The sequence below is a fragment of the Vipera berus genome, assembly GCF_964194415.1.
Source record: "Vipera berus genome assembly, chromosome: Z".
NCBI lineage: Eukaryota > Metazoa > Chordata > Lepidosauria > Squamata > Viperidae > Vipera > Vipera berus.
In genome coordinates this window covers 75,537,033-75,558,962 of record NC_138205.1, presented here as the reverse complement: position 1 = coordinate 75,558,962, position 21,930 = coordinate 75,537,033, and the positions used below count along the sequence as shown (strand labels likewise).

Genomic DNA, 21,930 nt, shown 5'->3' with positions numbered 1-21,930 from the left:
TCTAAACAGCTGATCGGCGCTGTTTACGATGGAAAAACACAGCTGCGGAGCGGGCAGCCCGAAAATGGCTGTCTTCGGCGTCGCGTCGCCACCGGAAGTCTAAATTTTCTTTTTTAAATTTCTTCAGGTTGAGTAGTTGCTATTTACTTTTTAGTCATTGCTGATAGATAAAAGTTTAAAATAGAAAGCTAGTTGTATTAACCTAGTCATAGTAATATTGTTATATATTTTTTAAATAGGTAAAGCCCAGGAAGTGGAATCTGAATTGATAGAAAGTCACCATACAGAGACAGTTCAACTGCATAAAAAGATTTCGGAAAAGGATGATGATCTACAAAGAACAGTGAAAAAGTATGAAGAAATACTTGAGGTATATATTTGAATTGAATAATGTTTGTGTTCTTAAAATCTAAATATAATGGAAACTTGTTACACATTTGAGATTTGTACACAACTATAGACTGGTACACACAATTGTGATATTCATACATAAACTATATTTAATATGGTAATTCAGTTCCTGCATATGAATGAAATCATCATGACGAACCAATATGAATAAAATGCAAAGTCTAGTTTATGAACAGATATCAGTGCTATTGCATTGCTTTCCTTTTCTGTTGCTTAATTCTTCTGTTTTATATGCAAAAAAACTTATTGAGAAAGCTTATTCTTTCCAAAAGCCATTCCAGAATTGCAGTCACCTGCAAAAACCCTTCTCTTAGCATTGATCTTATCTCATTCCATTTGGCAAGAGCACCAGGTCAAAGTCCTCTGAAGACTATCTTTTTGTATATTTTTATTAAAACTTTTAAACTAGAAGATAAAGGTAATACAAACTAACACAAAATGAAGAAGATAAAAAAGAATAAAACCAAAGGAAAAGTAAAAGGTCCTAAACAGGAAAAAACCTAAAGGAAAAACAGAAAAATGGGAAAAATACGAAGTGGTTTCCAATATTCTTCACAGCGGTACAAATCTCTCTCTCTCTCTCTCTCTCTCTCTCTCTCTCTCTCTCTCTCTCTCTCTCTCTCTCTCCCTCTCTCTCTCTCTCTCTCATTATATTACTCTTAATTTTGTAATTATTCCATCTAATCGTCAAAACTGAAAATCATCAGTTGATTTTTAAAACATTTTTTAAAAATTATTCCAGTCAGGAATAAATGTAGATAATGCCTTCTAATGAAAGAAAATAATTTGTCCATTTCAGCAAAAATCTTTTAATTCTCTATGGTTGAATTTTTCATCTCTATATATATGCAATAAACTCATGTGATCATAAGTTGAAATAATCTTCCAGGAATGCTTTCAAACTGTTTATTCATTAATCCTAAAATGAAAAGTTCTGAGTATTGATCTTTTAAGATCCTCTGTATCCTCTGTACTTTAGCTTTTTTACATGTTCACCAAAAATGTGTTCGCATGTCCAACTTACATTTCAAGTGCCTTAATACAGTGTAGATAATTTCATTTTATAAAATTCTCTCTGAGATCATAACACATTATAAATTTCAACCTCTTTAACCATATATTTTCCCACTGATCCATATGTTTATTATCTTCAAATTCTTAGCCCATTTTATCATACTTTCTTTAATCTGTTCTTCTGTCTCAGATTTCAACATTTTGTACATTTTAGCAATTGCATGTTCATCATCAATATACAATTGTACTTAAAGTTCTAACTCATTTGCTCTGAGTCTTTTTATTCATTTTACATAATGTAAATATGGAAATTGTTTATTATATCCTTCTGCTATTAATTTTCTTTTTTTATTTTAAATTCCCCTCGCTAATTTTCCAGTAGATCCCTGTACGTCAACAATTTATCTTTATTTGCCATTTCTTTTCTATAATATGCTTCTTGAGCTAAGATCCATAAAGGTATTTATGGGAAACACTCTGGATATGTATTCCATATTCTCAATGTGGCACATCTAATAAAATGTCTTTTAAAGTCCACATTGACTTTAACTTTATCATACCATAAATGCCCATGCAATCCAAACCTCAAACCTGTGGAAGTTTTTTTGTTTCTCAGTAACATCCATTTTTCCAACCTGACAAAACAACAAGCAGCAAAATGCAATTTTAAATCAAATAAAACTAATCCTTGTTTTTTTCTTTCTGCTATATGATTTTAGATATATCTTTTTGCCATTGTTTAAAAAGTATGTCCATTGTCAAGATAGGTATGATGTCTGAAATAAAAACATCATTCTTGGCAAAATATTCATTTTCATCATAGAAATTTTTCCCAACAATCATAGTTTTAAATTCATGTCTTTCTTAAGTTTGGCCCACTTTTTAACATAATCATTTTCAAATAAAATACAGTTCATATTTGTGATAGTAATACCAAATTATTTTATTTTTTTCAGTCTTAAAACCACTTTTTCCACCAATTCTCTTTGATGTTTTGTTTGCATATTTTTTAACATCTTTGTCTTTTGTTTATTTATCTTTAAATCTGATAACATACTGTATATAAATTTCCCATTAATGCTCCTGCTCCCTCTAGTGCCTCTTCCAAAATTAACATCAATCATCTGCAATTGCTTTTTAAGATTCTTGTTCAGTCTTACCTTCTTTGCTTTTCTGATCTTGATTTATATCTTTATTTCAATATCTCAATAACCAAAATAAATAAATATGAGACAATATTGGGGACAATCCTTACCTTATCTCTTTTTGAATCTCACAAGGTTGTAATTAATTCTTCATTAACAATTTGTTCTCTCTGAGAATAAAAATAGATTTTACACATTTAATAAACTTAACTCAAAGTTTCATATGTTCCAGAACTCTAAAAAAAATAATCCAGTTCAAATTGTCAAAGGGCTTCTCTGCATTTAAGAATACCAACACAGCTTAGTGTTCATTATTTGGCTCCAAACATTCCAAAATATTCAAACCCCACATAGATCTTCATGAGTAAAATCCTGAATATTATTTTCAACCTTTGTGACAAAATTGTAGAAAGCAGTTTTTAAATTAAATATTCAGTAAAGATATTGGACAATAATTTTTATGAAAGTAAAATCATGCCCCTGATTAGATATACTATTTTTTGAAGGAGAAAGATGATTTTGGTATCTGCAGATTTAGAGAGGGGGAAATGACTTGGCAACCAAGTCCAAATGCTTTAAGGCTTTAAAAGTTGTTACTGGAGTTTTGAGTGGAATTGGGAAGACAGTGTGGCTCACAAATAGCAGTGTTGCTCAGAAACAATAGGCCTATAGTGGAAGTTTGGTTCAGTGAACTTTAAAATCCAACTATGGCATCACATGAGATATATAGACAGCACTTGGTTTGCAAAAAAGCAAAATGTTTTCTTTTGGATATAGTTTTGAGGTATAGCTGTGAATTCACTTAGTACTGAATCAGTTATATCAAGAGAAATAACAGATTATATCCAATAAAGACTGAAAAATAAATTCCTACCTCCTTAGAGAAATTAAGGCCATATCTTCTGGAAAAGGAACAAGAACTTAAATAGTGTTCTCTTAAATAGAGAGACAATATATTTCTGTACTGCTACTTGTGTGCATAACTAAGAATGCAGTATATATTTGTAGCTTAGTTGCATATTTGCAAAGTGATTGCCAAAATTCATTACCTGTGACTACACAATTTATTGGAATCACTGCTACATTGGATTTAGTAATGTAAAGTTGAGAGAATATGGTATGTTCTATATAGTTTTGCAAATGTTTTTGCTTTTAGCCTTACTAATCACATACATGAAATCAGTTTATTGAATATAAATTAGATAATACCATAACCAAGTACTATTCTTTCCAATAAGCCTTCATTTTGTATGTTTGACAAAACATTTTTGTTTTAACACATTATGTGTGTTTTGAAACCAAAATACCTTTAAAGTATCTCTTGTTTTTATGAAATTATTTAAACTTTGATTAGTTTTTTAATCCTGCCTTTATTATTTTTATAAATAACTCGAGACAGCAAACATATTCAACATATTTTCCTCCTTCTATTTTGCACACAACAAATACCTTGGGAGGTGAGTTGGGTTGAGAGAGAGTATTTTTGTTATACTTTATGCTGTACTGTACTGCACTGCACTGCACTATATTACAGTACCTTCCAAGAATCATGCTTTGGATTAATGTGAAATGGAAGTTTTCCCATTAAACTTCATAGGAAAGACAAATGAATTTTTTTATCCCTCTGTGTGTATTTGTATAAATTTGTATCTGTATGTGTGTAATATGTTTGTACTTCTGCCTTTCTTTTATAGCTCATAACTTTCTGCACTATGAAATTCTTGACATAATGGCATTTCACTAGAATGAAAAATGTTGTATCTGAAAAGCCGCTGCAGTGTGTATTCTTTCATTCACACTAACATTTAGCTCTAGTGATATTCAACAATATTGCTAAATTGTGGATGCATAAATAAGATAAATAAATAAGAACACATTTCATTGATTTAAGCTAATGACATAGTAATTCAAATCATAGTATGCCTAGCATTCATTTTAATAAATGATAAATGAAAGTTGGTTCTGGTGTAGAATATGAATTCATGGTGTAGAATATGGATTTTTTTAAATGGCCTTTTAAATGTGTTCATCAAAGATTTTCTAAAATTTGAAATAGTATTTAAATGATAAGATATTAAAAATACAATAAACCTGTTAAACAATAACAAATCAATAGAACATTTAATATTGAAGCTGATTGGAAGCCAAATTTTACTATACTGTATTGTAACATGATTGATTCATTAATATTTATTCTGAAGGCCAGAGAAGAAGAAATGACCAAAAAAGTAAATAAATTGGAGGAACAGCTGGTGCAGTTAAAAGAGGACTACAAAAAAAGATTGGCATATGAAGAAAGTTGGAATGGTGATGAAGTAAGTTGGTAAACATATTGGTGTTCCTAATTTTGCTTTATGTTTTTATGTTTGGTTTTATTGCAGCCTTGTTCATCACAGTTCGCTCATTATAATTGGTTGGTTGGTTGGTTGGTTTGATTGCTATATTTGCCCATACCAGCAAGTGACTCTGGGTGTCATAAAAATGCAAAAACAAATTGAAAAGAATTAAAAGAATACAAAATAAATATATATAGTTGCTGAGTAGAACTATTACCATGGATATTAATATAACCAAGAAATGGGGCGCTTAGCACACTCAGGTGTCCGTGTCTGGGCACACAACCAAATTCATAGCCTTATGAAAGACCAGGTCATCCTGACGTCTGAAGGAGAATGTTCCAGAAAGCAGATGCTACAGAGAAGGCACATCTCCTAGTTGCTGCCAGCCAATATTTTTTGGCTGAGGGACCTGTAACACACCCAATCTGCCAGATTGAGTTGGATGGGTAGAAAAAACTGGAAAGAGATGCTCCCTTGGGCATTCTAGCCCTAGTCCATGAAGGACTTTAAAGGTGATAACCAGCACCTTGAATTGCATATAGAAGTACACTGGCAGCCAATGCTGACGTAGCAGTTATATTACATGTATTGAAACCAAACAATATTGACACTGCCTCATTTAACTCTAGTCATACCTATTTGTCATCCTTGGCACAGTGATAGTAAAACAGGTCAGGAGCTTCACTTCTATTTTGAATCAGTGTAAGTTACAGGATTCTTTTTTCTGTTCAATCATTATTGTTAACTAATTTGTTAAATTAATTTAATTGTCATTTTTTAGCAAAATAGTTTTTGTTTCTTGTTTCAATATCTCAGAAACAGAACTATCTTTAGTTGCCTAGTGTTATATGCAGGAAGTGCTAGAGTTTGAAAAAGATTAAGTTATTTAATTTAGTTTCCCTTTATATTAATGGGAACAGTTACTCAAATCTTAAATCCAATTGATTTTTATGGGTACTAACTTTAAATATGGATATTAACACTCCCTCATTCTTGTTCGTCCAAGTAATAATAAACAGCTTCATCCATTAAACTACAGCTTCATCTAATACAAAATAAATTTATGCTAAGAAGAAGTATAAAAAAGCAGTATCTATTCCTCCATCATTATAGCATTGGTTTTTTTTTCCTGACAATAGGGAAGTCAGATTTTGCATCCTGACCACTTATATCATTACAAGAAAATCTTGCAAGTTTTTAACAGGTTTAAGTATATATTTTATAGATATGAGAGAAAGTTAATTTTCAGATGTGCCACAAATATTTTTTAGATTTTAGCATGAAATTGCAGATGAAATATTAAATTATATTTCATATAAATATGACATTACAGTTCATTTATATTATAGAATTTGGAATTGGGTATGCAGTGGAACTGCAATTTGTACAATGAAAAAGCATCAACGTATTGGTCTCCGCTATATGCTGGGTTCATAATTTCACATAAATGATTTTTCAGAAGTATAACTGCTAAAAGCATACAATATTAGTATTGCTTTTCTATATGTTCTTGACATAAGATATCAAATACTAACCACGTTATGAAAGAAATGGCATAAAGGTGGGTGCAAGATATTTGTGAAATATTTTCTGTTGTATTAAACAGAAAAAATGTTTAATAAATTTTGTCTTTTGGTCCTCCCTAGGAAAAAATAGCAGAACTTCAGGTAAGAATGACTTCATAAATACATTCATTTTTAATGTAGCGAGTCAGTTAAGCATTTTCCTCTAATGCTTACAATAGTAATAAATAACAAAAAGATGTTAAAATTTTCATGTGCATGTTTTCCTGAAGAGTGTGTCTGTATTGTATTTCAGGCTCAGCTAGCCCAAAAGACAACACTTGTTAATGATTCAAAATTGAAAGAACAGGAGTTCAGAGAACAGGTAAGAAACTACTTTTGGGAGAAAAGGGATAAATTTAGTTTTAGCTCTAAAATTCATACACATTTGTAACAATAATTTGAAAGTTTGATCAGATGCTACATAACGCTGATGATTTTCTTACCCCTTCCCCTTTCTGTTGCTTTCCTCTGCAGCTTTCAAATTTTAGTTAACTCCATTAAAATCAGTTCAGATCACAAATTTTCATGTTTCAAATATGAATTCTACTTGTGAAGAAAGAATACTATTCTTCCTAATTTTTTTTTCAAAATTACAGTTCACTGCTTTTAATTAAATATGTGCAACCAACTTTGATGAAGTAATGCTTCTACCTTTGCTAGTACAAATTAGCACAAGTAATGCACATTGGCATGATAGCAGATTTGAAAGGCATGGATATGTATATTTTTAATATCCACTATTTTAACATTAAGGAATACTGCTGTGGTTGTTTTTAAGGTTTCCAGCATTCCATAACTTATCATTCTTATTCTAAACCAAGATCATTAATCTTGGTTAATGATTATTGTACTTCCTGACTCACTCTATTTTTAGATTCACACACTACAAGATAAGTTGAAAAATTATGAGAAGGCTGTATATGTCACAACAGTTAAAACACCTTATAGAGGTGAGTAATTGTCTTGACATTGAAAAATAGAATATAAAATTTAAGGAAATATTTGGAAATGTAATTTAGATTGAAATTTTATGCACGATTATCTGGGAATTAAACTGAGAATAAATGATTGGAATATTAATTGCTAAAATATTAGATTGTTTATGAAACAGGTAATTTATATGTAGATTTTCTGTTTCAATATTAGAAAGCCATTTAAGCATTTGTAGTAATAATAAGAATACACTTTTTTGCCCTTTTGGCCAGTAATTTTACAGTAGGTTTTTTTATAGAATCCCCAAAATATGTATATACCAAAACATACTAAAGAAATTTAATAACTTATATTGTAGTTTAAAAAATTTGTAGAAATATTGCAAATAGTTATGTTGTCATAGATTTCTGAGGTCTGAAATCTGATCTCTTTCATTGATATTTTTTATGCAGTTAATGTATGTACATTCCTTGTTTGAGAAAATACTGGGATTGTTACTAACACATTTATGTTAACATACTATTAAAAACTACACTAAACCCACACCTTCAAGAACCAAAAGACGGATGGGACGTCCAATGGAAAGTGCCCTCATCTGGGTCCAGGCCAACCAGCAAAGTCATGTTTTTATACCCTTCGAGAAGGCCAAATGAATTTTCTGCAGGAATAGGGCCACAGCAGAAAAGGCTCTTTTCTTTGATCCATCTGCTTCAATTCCTTAGCAGATGAGTTCTGTAGTAGGCCTCTTCTGCTACATGAGTGAGGCAGACTTGTCCCATCAGGGAGAGATCTCAGATACCCTGGATCTATGCCATGTATGGCTTTAAAGGTAATGTCCAACATTTTGAATTGGATCCAGAAGCAAACTGGCAAGTAGTGCAGGTCGCGCAGTAATGGTGTTACATGTGCAGACCTAGGAGCTCCCAGGTCTGTGTGCACTGCTGCATTCTGCACCAGCTGCAGCTTTCATATATTCTTCCAAGATAGCCCCATGTAGAGCATGTTGCAGTAATCCCGTAATAACTGGGGCATGAGTGACATGCAGGGTCTCAGGATCCAAGGTAAGAGCATTGGTGCATAACGTGAAGTTCCACAAAGGCCCTCTTAGCCATGACTACCATCTGCTCTTCAAGAAGGCCCCAAGATCTGTCTGGGGTAGTGCAACCTCATTCTGAAATAATGATGATAAACCACCAAATCCAGAGGTCCTTTGCACCCACAGCCATTCCATCTTATCAGGGTTCAACTGAAGCCTGTTATCCCCCATCCAGACCTTTACAACCTCCAGGTACTAAGAAAGGGCAGTCACAGCATCGCTTGGATCACCAGGGATGAAGATGTAAAGCTGTATGTCATCAGAATACAGATCATAAATCATCCCAGGGTGTCAGATAATCTTACCCAGCAGTTTCATGTATATGTTAAAAAGGAGCAGAGAAAGTACTGTGCCCTTTGGCACCCACAAAGGAGTAGTCAAAGGCTGGACGTCTTGCTCCCTACTAACACTGATTGGGTTACATAAGGGAATGTTTTCTGCTATTTAAATTTTATGCACTCAAATAAGGGAAATTAATACAAATTTTAATATTACAGATCTCATGGTATTAAATGTGTACTTGTGCTTTAATATTAAATTATGACTTCAATTTTATCCTTCTTGAAAAATTAACATATTAATTTAAAATTAATGTAATTAATTTTAAAATTAATGTAATATGAACATGCCTGATAAAGTGAGAGCCTAGTTATATAAAATCATTAGGGCGGTATCAGAAATAATATATTTCCTTAACTACTAGACAACATTTCATAATATAATTCTTACAGTTACGAGATTAGATAAAATTGAAATGTGGCTGTTTTCAAACAATCTCTGTTAAAAAGCATGAATTATTTTGTTTCTGTGGTAGCATGGCAAAGAATAGACATAATAGAAAGCTTGTATGGGGAGTCTGCCTGCTCCCCCAATTTTATACAGCAGAAGTTAGCAGTTAATTTATGAAGAACCTGTTTCGTTTGCTGTCCCCCAAACTTTTAGGCCTGATATAGACCTTATATCTTAGGAAGATGTTTTATTTTAATGTTCCACAAATATTTAAAGTAAGCTCTTCTATTGATTACTTGAAATGTGTGCTAAGTGCAAAGAGTATATAGGTATAAATGGTTAGAATCTACCTGTTAATAAAGTAAAACAAGTGCTTTATGCCAAGATTGAACTATTCTGAGGATGCTTATGATGGATAAAGGTAGTAAATAAGAGCCTTCCTGGATTCAAAAGTACAAATTCAAAATATTTTGTAAAAAAATTACTAAAGTAATTTCTATAATTTTTAATAAGCTTTCAATAACAGAGATTGGTATAAAATCCCACTTTTCTTCTATGCAGATGGGAATCTTTGTCATTCAGATGTTTCTCTTTTTGGTGAACCAACTGAGTTTGAATACTTGAGGAAGGTGGTTTTCGAATATATGATGGGCCGTGAAACAAAGGTATTCTTCATATTTAAGAGTGATGATGCCAATACTTCTGAGAATGTATCTGGTCATCAGAAGAGGAGGCCAGAAATGACATACTTGAATAGAGGAAGAATGATGGGCAGATTGAACTTTCAAACAAGCCTTAGGAAGAAGATAAATGATCTACCCAATGGTTTCTAGGAGCTTTTGACAAAATTATTTAAGCAGTCTGCAACATTATATAATGTATTAATTACTATATAAAACTTATAAAAGCTATAAAACTAAGCAGTTAAGATAGCAGAATCTTAAACCTGGCCTAGTAGCAAATTAGTAGTCATGGCAATTCCATCAAGTGAGGCTGTAGTTTCAGTGCAGTGGCATTTGCAAGAAACTACAGTGATATCAAACTGACATAGGGGGTTGACATCGCACAAATGCAATAATTACATACTTATACGTAAATTATTTATACAAAATAAACCATGGCATCTGCATGAGGTAAGAGGTATACAAGTTACTGTATTTGTGCAATATCATGAGATATGTGTGATCATTCCTCACCCCAGCCTCTATGCAGATACCCTGGATGGACGCTATAAACCATGGCTTCATTGCTATAGTAGCCATAACTTTGAATCAGTGCTTAAGGGCAGCCCCAGGAACAACATACCCTAATAATCAAGGGATATTTTTATTACTATGTTTAAAGTAAAACTGTCCTCATTTAAGAACAGCTTAAAAAGATGTGCCAATTGAAGAGGAAGAGATATAAGTGGACAGGATTATGGGGAGACTGAGCTCCACCACATGTTTATTGGACCCGTGCCCTTCCTGGCTGGTTTATGCAGCCCGGGAGGGGACACGAGGCTGGTTCCAGGCGGTTATATCTGCCTCTTTGAGTGAGGGTAGTTTTCCCGCCGCCTTGAAAGAGGCGGTGGTAAGACCTCTCCTCAAGAAGCCTGCCTTGGACCCGGCTGTGCTAAATAACTTTCGTCCGGTCTCCAACCTTCGCTTCCTTGCGAAGGTTGTTGAGAGTGTGGTGGCGCATCAGCTCCCTTTGGTCCTGGATGAAGCGGATTATCTAGACCCGTACCAATCGGGTTTCAGGCCCGGGCACAGCACGGAGACGGCATTGGTCGCGCTGGTGAATGATCTCTGGAGGGCTCGGGACAGGGGTCGTTCCTCTGTTCTAGTCCTATTAGACCTCTCAGCGGCTTTCGATACCATCGACCATGGTATCCTGCTGCGGCGTCTCAGGGGATTGGGAGTGGGAGGCACGGTTTTACAGTGGTTCTCCTCCTATCTCCAGGGACGCTCGCAGTCGGTGTTGACAGGAGGGCAGAGGTCGACCGCGAGGTCTCTCGTTTGTGGAGTTCCTCAGGGGTCGGTCCTCTCGCCTCTCCTGTTCAACATCTATATGAAACCGCTGGGTGAGATCATTCGTGGCTTTGGAGTTGGGTATCATCAGTACGCTGATGATACCCAGCTTTTTCTTTCTACCCCAAACCACCCCAGTGATGCCCTCAACGTGATGTCCCGTTGCCTGGAGGCGGTTCGGGTCTGGATGGGGAGGAACAGACTTCAACTCAACCCCGACAAGACCGAGTGGCTTTGCATACCTTCATCATTTGACAAATATACAAAGATCCATGCAGTGTCATTTACTTAGTCATGTCATCCATTATTTGACCTATATGTTCAGGAACACACTTGATTTTATCAAGTCCACTCCACATCAGATTACCTTAAGCTTAAAAGTTTGTGAATTTTTAATATTTCTGTATAATAATGATCTGTTCTCTACATAAAGGCCTAAAACCAAATAGCAATGTGTCAAAACACTATACTTGTTTTATTCTTATATCCTTTCTCTTACATTCCAAATTACATTTTTTTATTTGCCAGATTCATTACTAAGTGGATCCTTAGACTTTCCTTCACCCAACATGGTTTTGATTACTTAAGGCTTTCACACAATACTTTTAATAGACAAAAAGCCTTAGATGTGCTTGTATCATATGCTATAACCCTGCTGTCTTTGACAATATTTATTTGTTTATTTGATTTACTTGCTGCCATCTCTTCTGTTAAAAAAGAATGGAGAAGGTACCAAGCCCTGCAGCATGCTAGAAAGGAGCAATCATGGCTGGAACACTCATTCCCTCTCAAGATCATTTGGAGAAAGGACCCAAAACAGCACAATTGCACCAGCTAGCCCCAGATTCTGTAGCCGGTCTAAAAGGATATCATGATCAATAATATCAAAAGCCCCTGATGGGGCAAAGTGGGCAAGGATAGTTGCACTATTTCTATCCTGCTCTCAGCATCAACAAATAAACCTAATGCTGTTCCTGTCCCATAACTAGTTCTGAATCCTGACTGGAAGGGTTCAATATAATCTGTTTTATCCAGGACCCACTAGAGCTGCCTTGGGATCGAGTAATGGTTTTTGGAGGATGGGGCAAATCAGGACCTCTTTAAAAGATTCCAGGAATGCCTCATCCTGCAGTGAAGAATTTATCACTCCCTGAGCCCACCTGGCAGGTACCATCCTAGCAGCTTTTACAAACCAAAATGGGGAAAGGATCTAATTGACAGGTGGTTGCACTGACAGCATTGAGGGTCATGTCCAGTTCCCCAAGCATCTCACATGGCCCTGCACCACAGACAGGTTCCAGCTGGGAATGAATCTGAGTGATTTTGTTTATCAGGTGTTGAACAAATTTGTTTGCATATATTTTAACCAGTATACTGTAAGCTGGGTTTTATCCCAAACATGTTTATACTAATTTATGCAAACTAGATTCTCTAATCTTGATACAATCTTCCAAAACAACCTACTTTGATTTCTCCAATCTAAGGCCTTCATACCGTATATTGTCAGGCAACACTGAATCAGTACAACCGATAAAATAACAGATCATATTTACCACTATAAATATGAACGTTTATAGAACAATATTACTGAACATAATCCAGCAAAATGAGAAGTAATTCCAGGATTATGGAATGGAATATTTTGAACGATATATGCATAAATTTAGGCTGAACAACCTCTCTTAAGTGATTAAATTTTGTATTGTTTTTAATTTAGTAGAAGAGAAGATGCATTGTCTATAAATTATTGTCTTCTTGACCCCCAACAATTCTTTTCACTGAGTTTCAGTATGGAATGTGTTAATTGTTTAGTCTTAATAAGTAAATATCGTTCCTTTGATTCATGTACCCACAAAAATTAGATTACAAATTATCATGGAATAAGAAACAAATATATGCTTCTATTTTTTTTTACCTTGCTTCCATTAGTATTACTAAGACTAATGTATAACATTTCATACAGAAATAGACTTGGGTGTTTGAACACTATTTCCTTTGTTCACATTTTAGACAATGGCAAAGGTTATAACTTCAGTGCTGAAATTTCCTCCTGATCAAACTCAGAAGATCTTAGAACGAGAAAATGCTCAGACATTGGTAAGGATTGATAAGAGGATTTAGAGCACAGGTAGTTCTCAACTTACTACCATAGTGGACCCAGAATTTTGATCTTAAGTTATTATGAACAAGCAGCCGATCTAAGTAACTGCCCATGAATTTATGACAATTTTTGCAACAGTTGTAAAGTGAGTCACCACAGTTATTAAGCAAATCAGATGATGTCAAGTGAATCCAGCATATCCAACAGGAATTTTTTGCTAGGAAACAAGAAAAAAATGCCAGAAACAGGCAAAAAAGGGTTGCAAATCATGGTCATATGAGAACCAACATATTATCACTTGACGGGCAAAAAGATGCAGTTAATTGTAACTTCATGGACGGGCCATAAGTAGCTTTTAAAAGTATTGTAACTTCAAATGGTCATTAAGTAACTGGTCATAAATAGAGGAGTACATTAACAATTTGGACAGTATTGGAATTTTCCTGTTATAGAAGTGACAAATATAACAGACATTAACATATAATATTTTAGTGAATATAATGATAAAAATGTGATGTCTGTGTCAGCATATATGTATTTGATATGCCTGTCTCACAGTTAAACAGGGAGTCTGAGGAAGTCTACACAACTTAAATGTGAAGAAATCCGGTAAAATTGGGGGAAAAATTTTTATGAAAATGTTTAACTTGTGCTAGATGAACAACTTATATTTAATTCCATGTCTTCCATATTTTCTTATTTTTTTATACTGAACAAACTGAAATGAATGATGTAGTTTTTTTATTTTGCACAAAAGTATAGGTATTTGTCAACTGCAGAGGTGAAATCAGATCTTGACATATTGATGTCTATTTAAAAAAGTATTCTATGAGTTGTATTCTCTGTAACTTTATTCATTTATTTATTACATTTCCCTATCTCACCATCAAGCAACTCTGGGTGGCTTACAGAATCATAAAATAAAAATACAAAACAGTTAGACCATTAAAAACATTGACTGTTAAAACATTTGTGGACATAGCTATTAAGTTATCTGGCAATTGTATAGAAGTCATTTGCCACTGTTTCTTTGTAGATACGTTTCAACTTCCCAATCTATTCTACAGCCCGTTTTCCCACTTCCACACTAATAATCTTGGGATTTCCTTTCTATTCCAAACATTTGTGAACCATTTGGGTCTTCATTATTTTTAATTTTCCATTTGAATGTTAGATGAGTTAGTAAGAGTACAGCATTGGATGCAACATTTCATTTTGAAATAATCCAAAATGGGATAATTTATTTGGAAAAAGCAAAACGTTTATTTTATAATCTCATTTGTATATTAGCACACGTTGTTGAGTACAACGGAGAGATCAAAATCACTGTAAGGTATTCTTATCTAGAAAGATTGTGCAGATTTAAATGCAACACTAGTGTGTTACACAAAATGGCCTTTGAAATTAAGTATCTTTGATTGCCTGGAATTAACTTCAGCAGTATGCTGGATGTTATGCAGAACGTAGTCATACTGCGCTTAATGTCAAGAATAGTATTTGTCTTGACCAAGAGCCATAGCTAGAAATAAATATGCTCTTTCTGTAGTCACATCTGCTTTGATTAACACACTAACCCAATAAGCTGTTCTTCTGGCTTTATAGTTCACTTCACCTCCAGTGGTATCTGCTGAATAAATCATCAATCAGTGCTTTAGTTAGTACGTAGGTGAGTGTTACATAATATTTGTCTTTCCTTTTCTTTCACTAAAACAGTAGTAATTTCTTCATGCCTCAGTGATCATGCTTCATTCTTACAATTTTTGTTTTCTAAAATAACTTTCCTAACAAACTTTAACTCCTTTATACCAGTGGAATTTGTACATACCTGCAGCATAAGATCAAAAGAAAGCATGCTCTGATAAATGAAAATGGCACTAATTAGCTACCATGTTTCCCCAAAAATAAGCCTGGGTCCTATAGTTATTTTTGGTTCAAAAGACCCATTAGGGCTTATTTTTGGAGGTTGTTTTATTTTTTTCACCACAAGGCCCAGCCTGGCCAGAGCCCTGCCCCATTAGGTGACTCAGGTTTCCCTCGATGGGGGAGGACACCTTTGGAAACTGCCTTTTCATTTACATTCATCATCAATATTGTAATCTGTTCCTTTATTTTTTTAAAAAAAATGATTTGTATTTATCACGATTAGCTCCTTGATTGCCAATGGGAAGGTTCGGTGTGAATTCTGTGCATGAGCTGGGGAAATACAGACACAAGCACTCTCAAAGCTCACTCCGCTTCCTTGCTCGGGGCACACGACTGCTTTACGTGAGCATTGAACTTTGTGGCTTAGCTAAATTCTTAAGCTGTGGCAGGCCACAGTTCCCATCAGCTTCAGGAAGACTGGACGATGGAAACCTTAGGCCAGGCTCCTTGCAGCTGAAGCAAACTGGCTTGCCCGGGGTCAGGTTGGCCATTGCCAAAGGCGTGGCCCATCCCCATCCTCCAGCTCTGCTGCACATGTGGGACGAGCCTTCCACAACGGCCAACCTGATCTTGGGTGAGCTTACAGGAAGAAGCTGTGCGTTGCAGCAGGACGACTGGAAAGGGTGTGCACGGATCCCTGCAGTTCCTGGAGGCTCCAAGTGCTGTTTTTGGGGCCAATCAGTTCCCCACCCCCACCAGGCTGATCTAGTGGAGGGGGATTGCCTTCTGCCTTCCCCACCACTGCATTGGAAGCTGACACTGCCCTTCTGAATGGCGGCATGGCGATTGGAAGGTGACCACACTATGAATGGGACTAGACCATCCCACAAACTTCAGCCATCCTCTCCATGGCACGCTGCAGCTGATCTGAAGTGGTGCCTAAAACAGTAAGGCAGACGCGCACATAGACATGGCACCAAAAACAGCACTCAGAGCCTCCAGGAGCTGCAGGGATCTGCACGTGCCCTTTGCAGTTGTCATCCTGCAATGCACAGCCTCTCCCTGAAGGGTTAGGTTAGCCATCATAGGAGGCTCGTTCCACATGTGCGGCGGAGCTGGAGAAAGGGGATGGGCCACGCTTCTGGCGACAGCCAACCTGACCCCAGGCAAGCCAGCTTGCTTCAGCTGCGAGGAGCCTGGCCTAAGGTTTCCATTGTACAGGCTTCCTGAAGCTGATGGGAACTGTGGTCTGCTGCAGCTGAAGAGTTTAGGTGAGCCACAAAGTTGAATGTTCACCTAAAGCAGTGATGCGCCCCGAGCAAGGAAGCAGTGTGAGCTTTGAGGGTGCGAGTGTCTGTATTTCTGTGGCTCATGTGGAGAATTCACACCGTGCCTTCCCATTGGCGATCAAGGAGGCTAATTATGGTAAATACAAATCATTTTTTGGAAAAATAAAGGGATGGATTACAACAGACATGTCAAACTCGTGACATCATGTGACGTGTGACATATCGGGACTGCTGGCAATGGGGTGGGTGCGGCTTCCGCCTGATGTGTCCGGCCCATAGGCCGGCAGTTTGACACCCCTAGATTACAATATCGATGATGAATGTAAATGAAAAAGCAGTTTTCAAAGGCATCCTCCCCTACCGAGGAAAACCTGAGTCGCCTCCCAGAATGGGACGTGTCAGGATGCCCAGCTTTCTTTCCCGCCCTTGCGCAGAGGAAGAGAAATCCAGCAAAGCCCACAGAGCAATGCAGGCTGCCTCCAGAGGCTGCTTCAGGGTGAGGGTGAAAGAGAGAAGCTGCTGGTTGATGCCCCGGCCAATCCCCACCCCCGCCTGCCTGCTGGATTCCCCAATGCAGGGCAGGGATAGAAAGGAGGCAGCCTCTGCTTTCCTCAGGCCCCAGCTCTCTCAATGTTCAGTCCAGCGGCGGCACCAGCAGCAGGCGGTGTGGGGGGGAGGTATGCGATCTGGCTTGCCAAAAAACCTACAGTGGGACAGTGGGCGGAATCTTAAGCAGGGCTTACTTTTGGGGGTAGGGCTTATATTAGGCTCAACCTCAAAAATTAAGCTAGGTCTTAATTTCTGGGTAGGTTGTATTTTGGGGAAAACACGGTAGAAGCCATTGCAATTTACAGTCGCAATTTAAAAAGCAGAAGGGCAGTGATAACATATTATACTTGTAGGAAAAATACATGGAATTATTTTATAACATGAAAGCTATTATTTTAAAATTATTAATAACTTTAAGTTAATAGAGATCCAGTTTGCTGTAATGATTAAGGCACCAGATTAAAACTGGGAGACTTGAGTAATAGTCCTTCCCTAGCTATAAAGCCAACTGGGTAACCTGCCAGTTATTTTCTCTCAGCTCTGTGAAGGACACAGTGACAAGCCATTTACGAAATCTTGCCAAGAAAACTGCAGGAACTTGTCCACGCCGTCAAGAATCAACACTGACTTGAAGCCGATACCAGCACTATCACATTCACACACACAAAAACTATTAAAGCAAAAGCCGCTATTAAGCTTCAGAAGGGCATAAAGTACAAAAAGAAAATATAGGCTGCATGTCACTTACAGCCCTGATAATAGACGCCTCTCTTGTAATGTGTTGTGTGTTGCCAAACCAAGATGTCTGCTGCCTTTTCACTGTGTTATTGTGACTTTTCCTTTCATATGCTGTCTCCCTTAACTTCCACTGCCACTATGAAAAATAATTGTTTGCCAAAGTATTATTGGCACTGATGATTAAGGTTAATTAATTAAGATTAATTAATTATAATTAGTTATCTGTATATTTACAAATAGGGACGCGGTGGCTCAGTGGGTTAGGATGCTGAGCTTGTCGATCAGAAGGTCGGCAGTTTGGCGGGTTGAATCCCGAGTGCCGCGTAACAGAGTGAGCACCTGTTACTCGTCCCAGCTTCTGCCAACCTAGCAGTTCGAAAGCACGTAAAAATGCAAGTAGAAAAATAGGGACCGCTACGGTGGGAAGGTAACAGCGTTCTGTGCGCCTTTGGCGTCTAGTCATGCCGGCCACATGACCACGGAGACGTCCTCGGACAAGCGCTGGCTCTTCGGCTTTGAAACGGAGATGAGCACCGGCCCCTAGAGTCGGAAACGACTAGCACGCATGTGCGGGGGAACCTTTACCTTTTACCTTTACTATATTTACAAATATTTGCATGCTATGCATTCTCACAATTTATAACATTTCTTATCTGTCTCTTTCCCCTTCCCCCTTTTCTCTCCAATTCTTTTCTAGCTCTGGTTTTGATCCTCATGTTGAAGAACTTGCAATGTATGCACTTTGTAACAGATTACCCAACTTGGAAATCAGATCATATCCTCAAATTAACTCTTTGAAGTATGAAGTAGACAGAATAGCTGTTCAGGTTTCATTTGAAAGGAACACAGCAAGGAAGGAAAGATTGACAATTGGGACTGAATATGGTTAGCTTTTTGTCTTTAAGAAAGATTGTTCATCAAGTGCTGTGTGCTTCACTTGGATACAATTTTCAGTTTAGCTTTATAATTTTTTTTAAAGGCATCAAAATATTTTCCTTCAATAGAGCTTTCACAAAAATGAATGATTCTATTTATTTGATTGTGGGTTTTGTTTCATATATTACATATTGGCTGAAATAATTTTGCAATACATTCTGAATGGGGAGTTGGCTAGCTATTTTCCTTCTATTGTCTATTAAAAGCCACTATTTTTAAGCTTTTGCTTATAATGAATCCAGATTGTAAGACTTCATTTATTAATATATAACTTTTGTACTATATTTTGTGAGAAATAAATTTACAGTCCTATAATTTGTAAATAGATACTATTTACTTGTATTATAACTTGATCTCTGATTGTTGGCAACACTAATCTTGCAGAGCTGGAAGAAAATAAAACTTTATTTACTGTACAGTGCTGCAGCTGATGTCTTTTTCAAAAGTCAGGACTTGATTGCTAATTGCTTTGATTGTGTGCAAAGGGATAAGATTTTGCTTTTAAATGTGTATAATGGGAATGATGCTTTTATAGATATAGATATGAATAAAACAGTTCCTTGGCTGACCCACAATATAATACATTAAAGCAGGATATCGGTTAGGTTGAGGCAATTATTTGATCATTGGGCATTTACTGAACTGAATATCAGTCATTGATATTTGTAATGAGTAATTCTTAGAACATACAGGGAATGTTTCTCAGATCATAGGAAATAAAACGAGCCATACCTCAATTCCTCTTCAGAATTGTAATTCTGAAGTTGGATGTTAAATTGCACAGAACAAAAATGTTTCATCTGATATTTTAAATGCATTTTAAGTTTAGCTTTTAACTTGTTGCTTTAATTGGATTTCTCCTTTTCCCATCCTCTCCACCTTAGTGGACCAAAATAATAATAATATTAAATTATTTTAATAATAATTACAGGCAAGCTGTATGCAAGCTATCAAATAGTGATGCAATATAAAAAATAATGCAAAAAATTTAAAACTTTGATATATATGCTGACAGCATCAAGAATACTCTATACACAAAAATGACAGGATACTTTGATTCCCACAATAGACATATGGCTGCAAAAGTTGATGAATTTAGCAGAGGTGGCTAAATTGACTGCTTTGATTAAAAGAAAAGAATACAATTAGTTTTGTTTCTACTTGGAAACCACTTCTGGACTTTGTGATTGAGATGAAAAAAACATGAAACTTTGATTTTGTGATTAAATAGGTTTGTGTTATGGCTAATACATATTATAATGCAACAGTAAAAAAAATAAGGCTATGTTACTACCTTATTCTACTGCACCAAAAGGAATCAGAACTCAATATTTTTTCAAAAACAGTATTTGTATTTGACTTGTGTAAAGCACTTTCCCACATTTTTATGATTGTCTTTAACATGTCTAGGCAGTTTCTCTTGTGTCATAGAATACCTCTTTTGAAGATGTCCTAAAGATTGGGACAAAAAAATGAATGAAAGGAGAAGACTGAAAAATAAGCCCAGATGCATGTGTGATAGACATCACTTCTCTATTAATTGAGCCACTTTTCAAACCATTTGTAGTACTTCAGAAACAGGTCCATAAGCTGAAATATGGCATTCCAAAGGTAACAGCCTTTTATTATTAAATTCAGCATGATCAATTTATATCCCACAGCTAAACTTGAATACTTATTTGGATTTGAAACATTATGGCTATCTACAATGCAAATCATTACTATTTATGAATACTTCACACAAGTAATGAATTACCGTATATACTTGAGTATAAGCCGAATTTTTCAGCCCACTTTTTGGGCTGAAAAATCCACTTCGGCTTATACTCCAGTGAACAAAAAAAAAGAACTTCCACCCCCCAGTTTGGAGAGCTGCTGCTTTCATCAAACATGGACGAAGGCAGCAGCTCTCCAAACAGGCTGCGGTGGGTTTGGAGAGCTGCGCGCGCAGCTCCGCCGCCACCTCTGCAAGCCTCCGCTGAGAGAATGGGGCGGTGGAAGCTTGCCACCCATTTTCTCGGCGAAGACTTCTTTCGGGGGATGCAGCCTCTGTCACCCCCTTCTCTCAGCTGGGCAGCTGAGAGAAGGGGGCGACAGAGGCTGGATCCCCCGAAAGAAGTCTTCGTCGCTGAGAGAATGGGCGGCAAGCTTCCCCGCCCCATACTTCGCGGAGCGCTCCAACGCCTTGTTCTCTCGTCTCAGCGGAGACTTGTTTTGGGGGATCCAGCCTCTGTCACCCCCTTCTCTCAGCTGGGCAGCTGAGAAAAGGGGGCGACAGAGGCTGGATCCCCCGAAAGAAGTCTTCGTCGCTGAGAGAATGGGCGGCAAGCTTCCCCGCCCCATACTTCGCGGAGCGCTCCAACGCCTTGTTCTCTCGTCTCAGCGGAGACTTGTTTCGGGGGATCCAGCCTCTGTCACCCCCTTCTCTCAGCTGCCCAGCTGAGAGAAGGGGGCGACAGAGGCTGGATCCCCCGAAAGAAGTCTTCGTCGCTGAGAGAATGGGCGGCAAGCTTCCCCGCCCCATACTTCGCGGAGCGCTCCAACGCCTTGTTCTCTCGTCTCAGCGGAGACATGTTTCGGGGGATCCAGCCTCTGTCACCCCCTTGTCACCCCCTTCTCTCAGCTGGGCAGCTGAGAGAAGGGGGCGACAGAGGCTGGATCCCCCGAAAGAAGTCTTCGTCGCTGAGAGAATGGGCGGCAAGCTTCCCCGCCCCATACTTCGCGGAGCGCTCCAACGCCTTGTTCTCTCGTCTCAGCGGAGACTTGTTTCGGGGGATCCAACCTCTGTCACCCCCTTCTCTCAGCTGGGCAGCTGAGAGAAGGGGGCGACAGAGGCTGGATCCCCCGAAAGAAGTCTTCGTCGCTGAGAGAATGGGCGGCAAGCTTCCCCACCCCATACTTTGCGGAGCGCTCCAACGCCTTGTTCTCTCGTCTCAGCGGAGACTTGTTTCGGGGGATCCAGCCTCTGTCACCCCCTTCTCTCAGCTGGGCAGCTGAGAGAAGGGGGCGACAGAGGCTGGATCCCCCGAAAGAAGTCTTCGTCGCTGAGAGAATGGGCGGCAAGCTTCCCCGCCCCATACTTCGCGGAGCGCTCCAACGCCTTGTTCTCTCGTCTCAGCGGAGACTTGTTTCAGGGGATCCAGCCTCTGTCACCCCCTTCTCTCAGCTGCCCAGCTGAGAGAAGGGGGCGACAGAGGCTGGATCCCCCGA

General features: G+C 37.5%; 1 protein-coding gene across 2 annotated transcripts in view; it reads left to right on the top strand.

The window, feature by feature from the left end:
- GOLGA4 (golgin A4) overlaps positions 1-19,136 on the top strand; it is a 104,655-nt gene extending 85,519 nt beyond the window's left edge. Inside the window, exons 13-21 of one of the 2 annotated variants that reach the window (XM_081344433.1) lie at positions 240-370; positions 4,772-4,885; positions 6,556-6,576; positions 6,728-6,796; positions 7,349-7,424; positions 9,794-9,897; positions 13,255-13,341; positions 14,948-15,011; positions 18,482-19,136. In XM_081344433.1, the coding sequence (XP_081200559.1) occupies positions 240-370; positions 4,772-4,885; positions 6,556-6,576; positions 6,728-6,796; positions 7,349-7,424; positions 9,794-9,897; positions 13,255-13,341; positions 14,948-14,980 (635 nt within the window). In that variant the 3' untranslated portion in view covers positions 14,981-15,011; positions 18,482-19,136. The remainder of the gene's footprint in view (positions 1-239; positions 371-4,771; positions 4,886-6,555; positions 6,577-6,727; positions 6,797-7,348; positions 7,425-9,793; positions 9,898-13,254; positions 13,342-14,947; positions 15,012-18,481) is intronic. The other variant, XM_081344434.1, reaches the window with a different exon arrangement.
- The last annotated feature ends 2,794 nt before the right edge of the window (positions 19,137-21,930 follow it).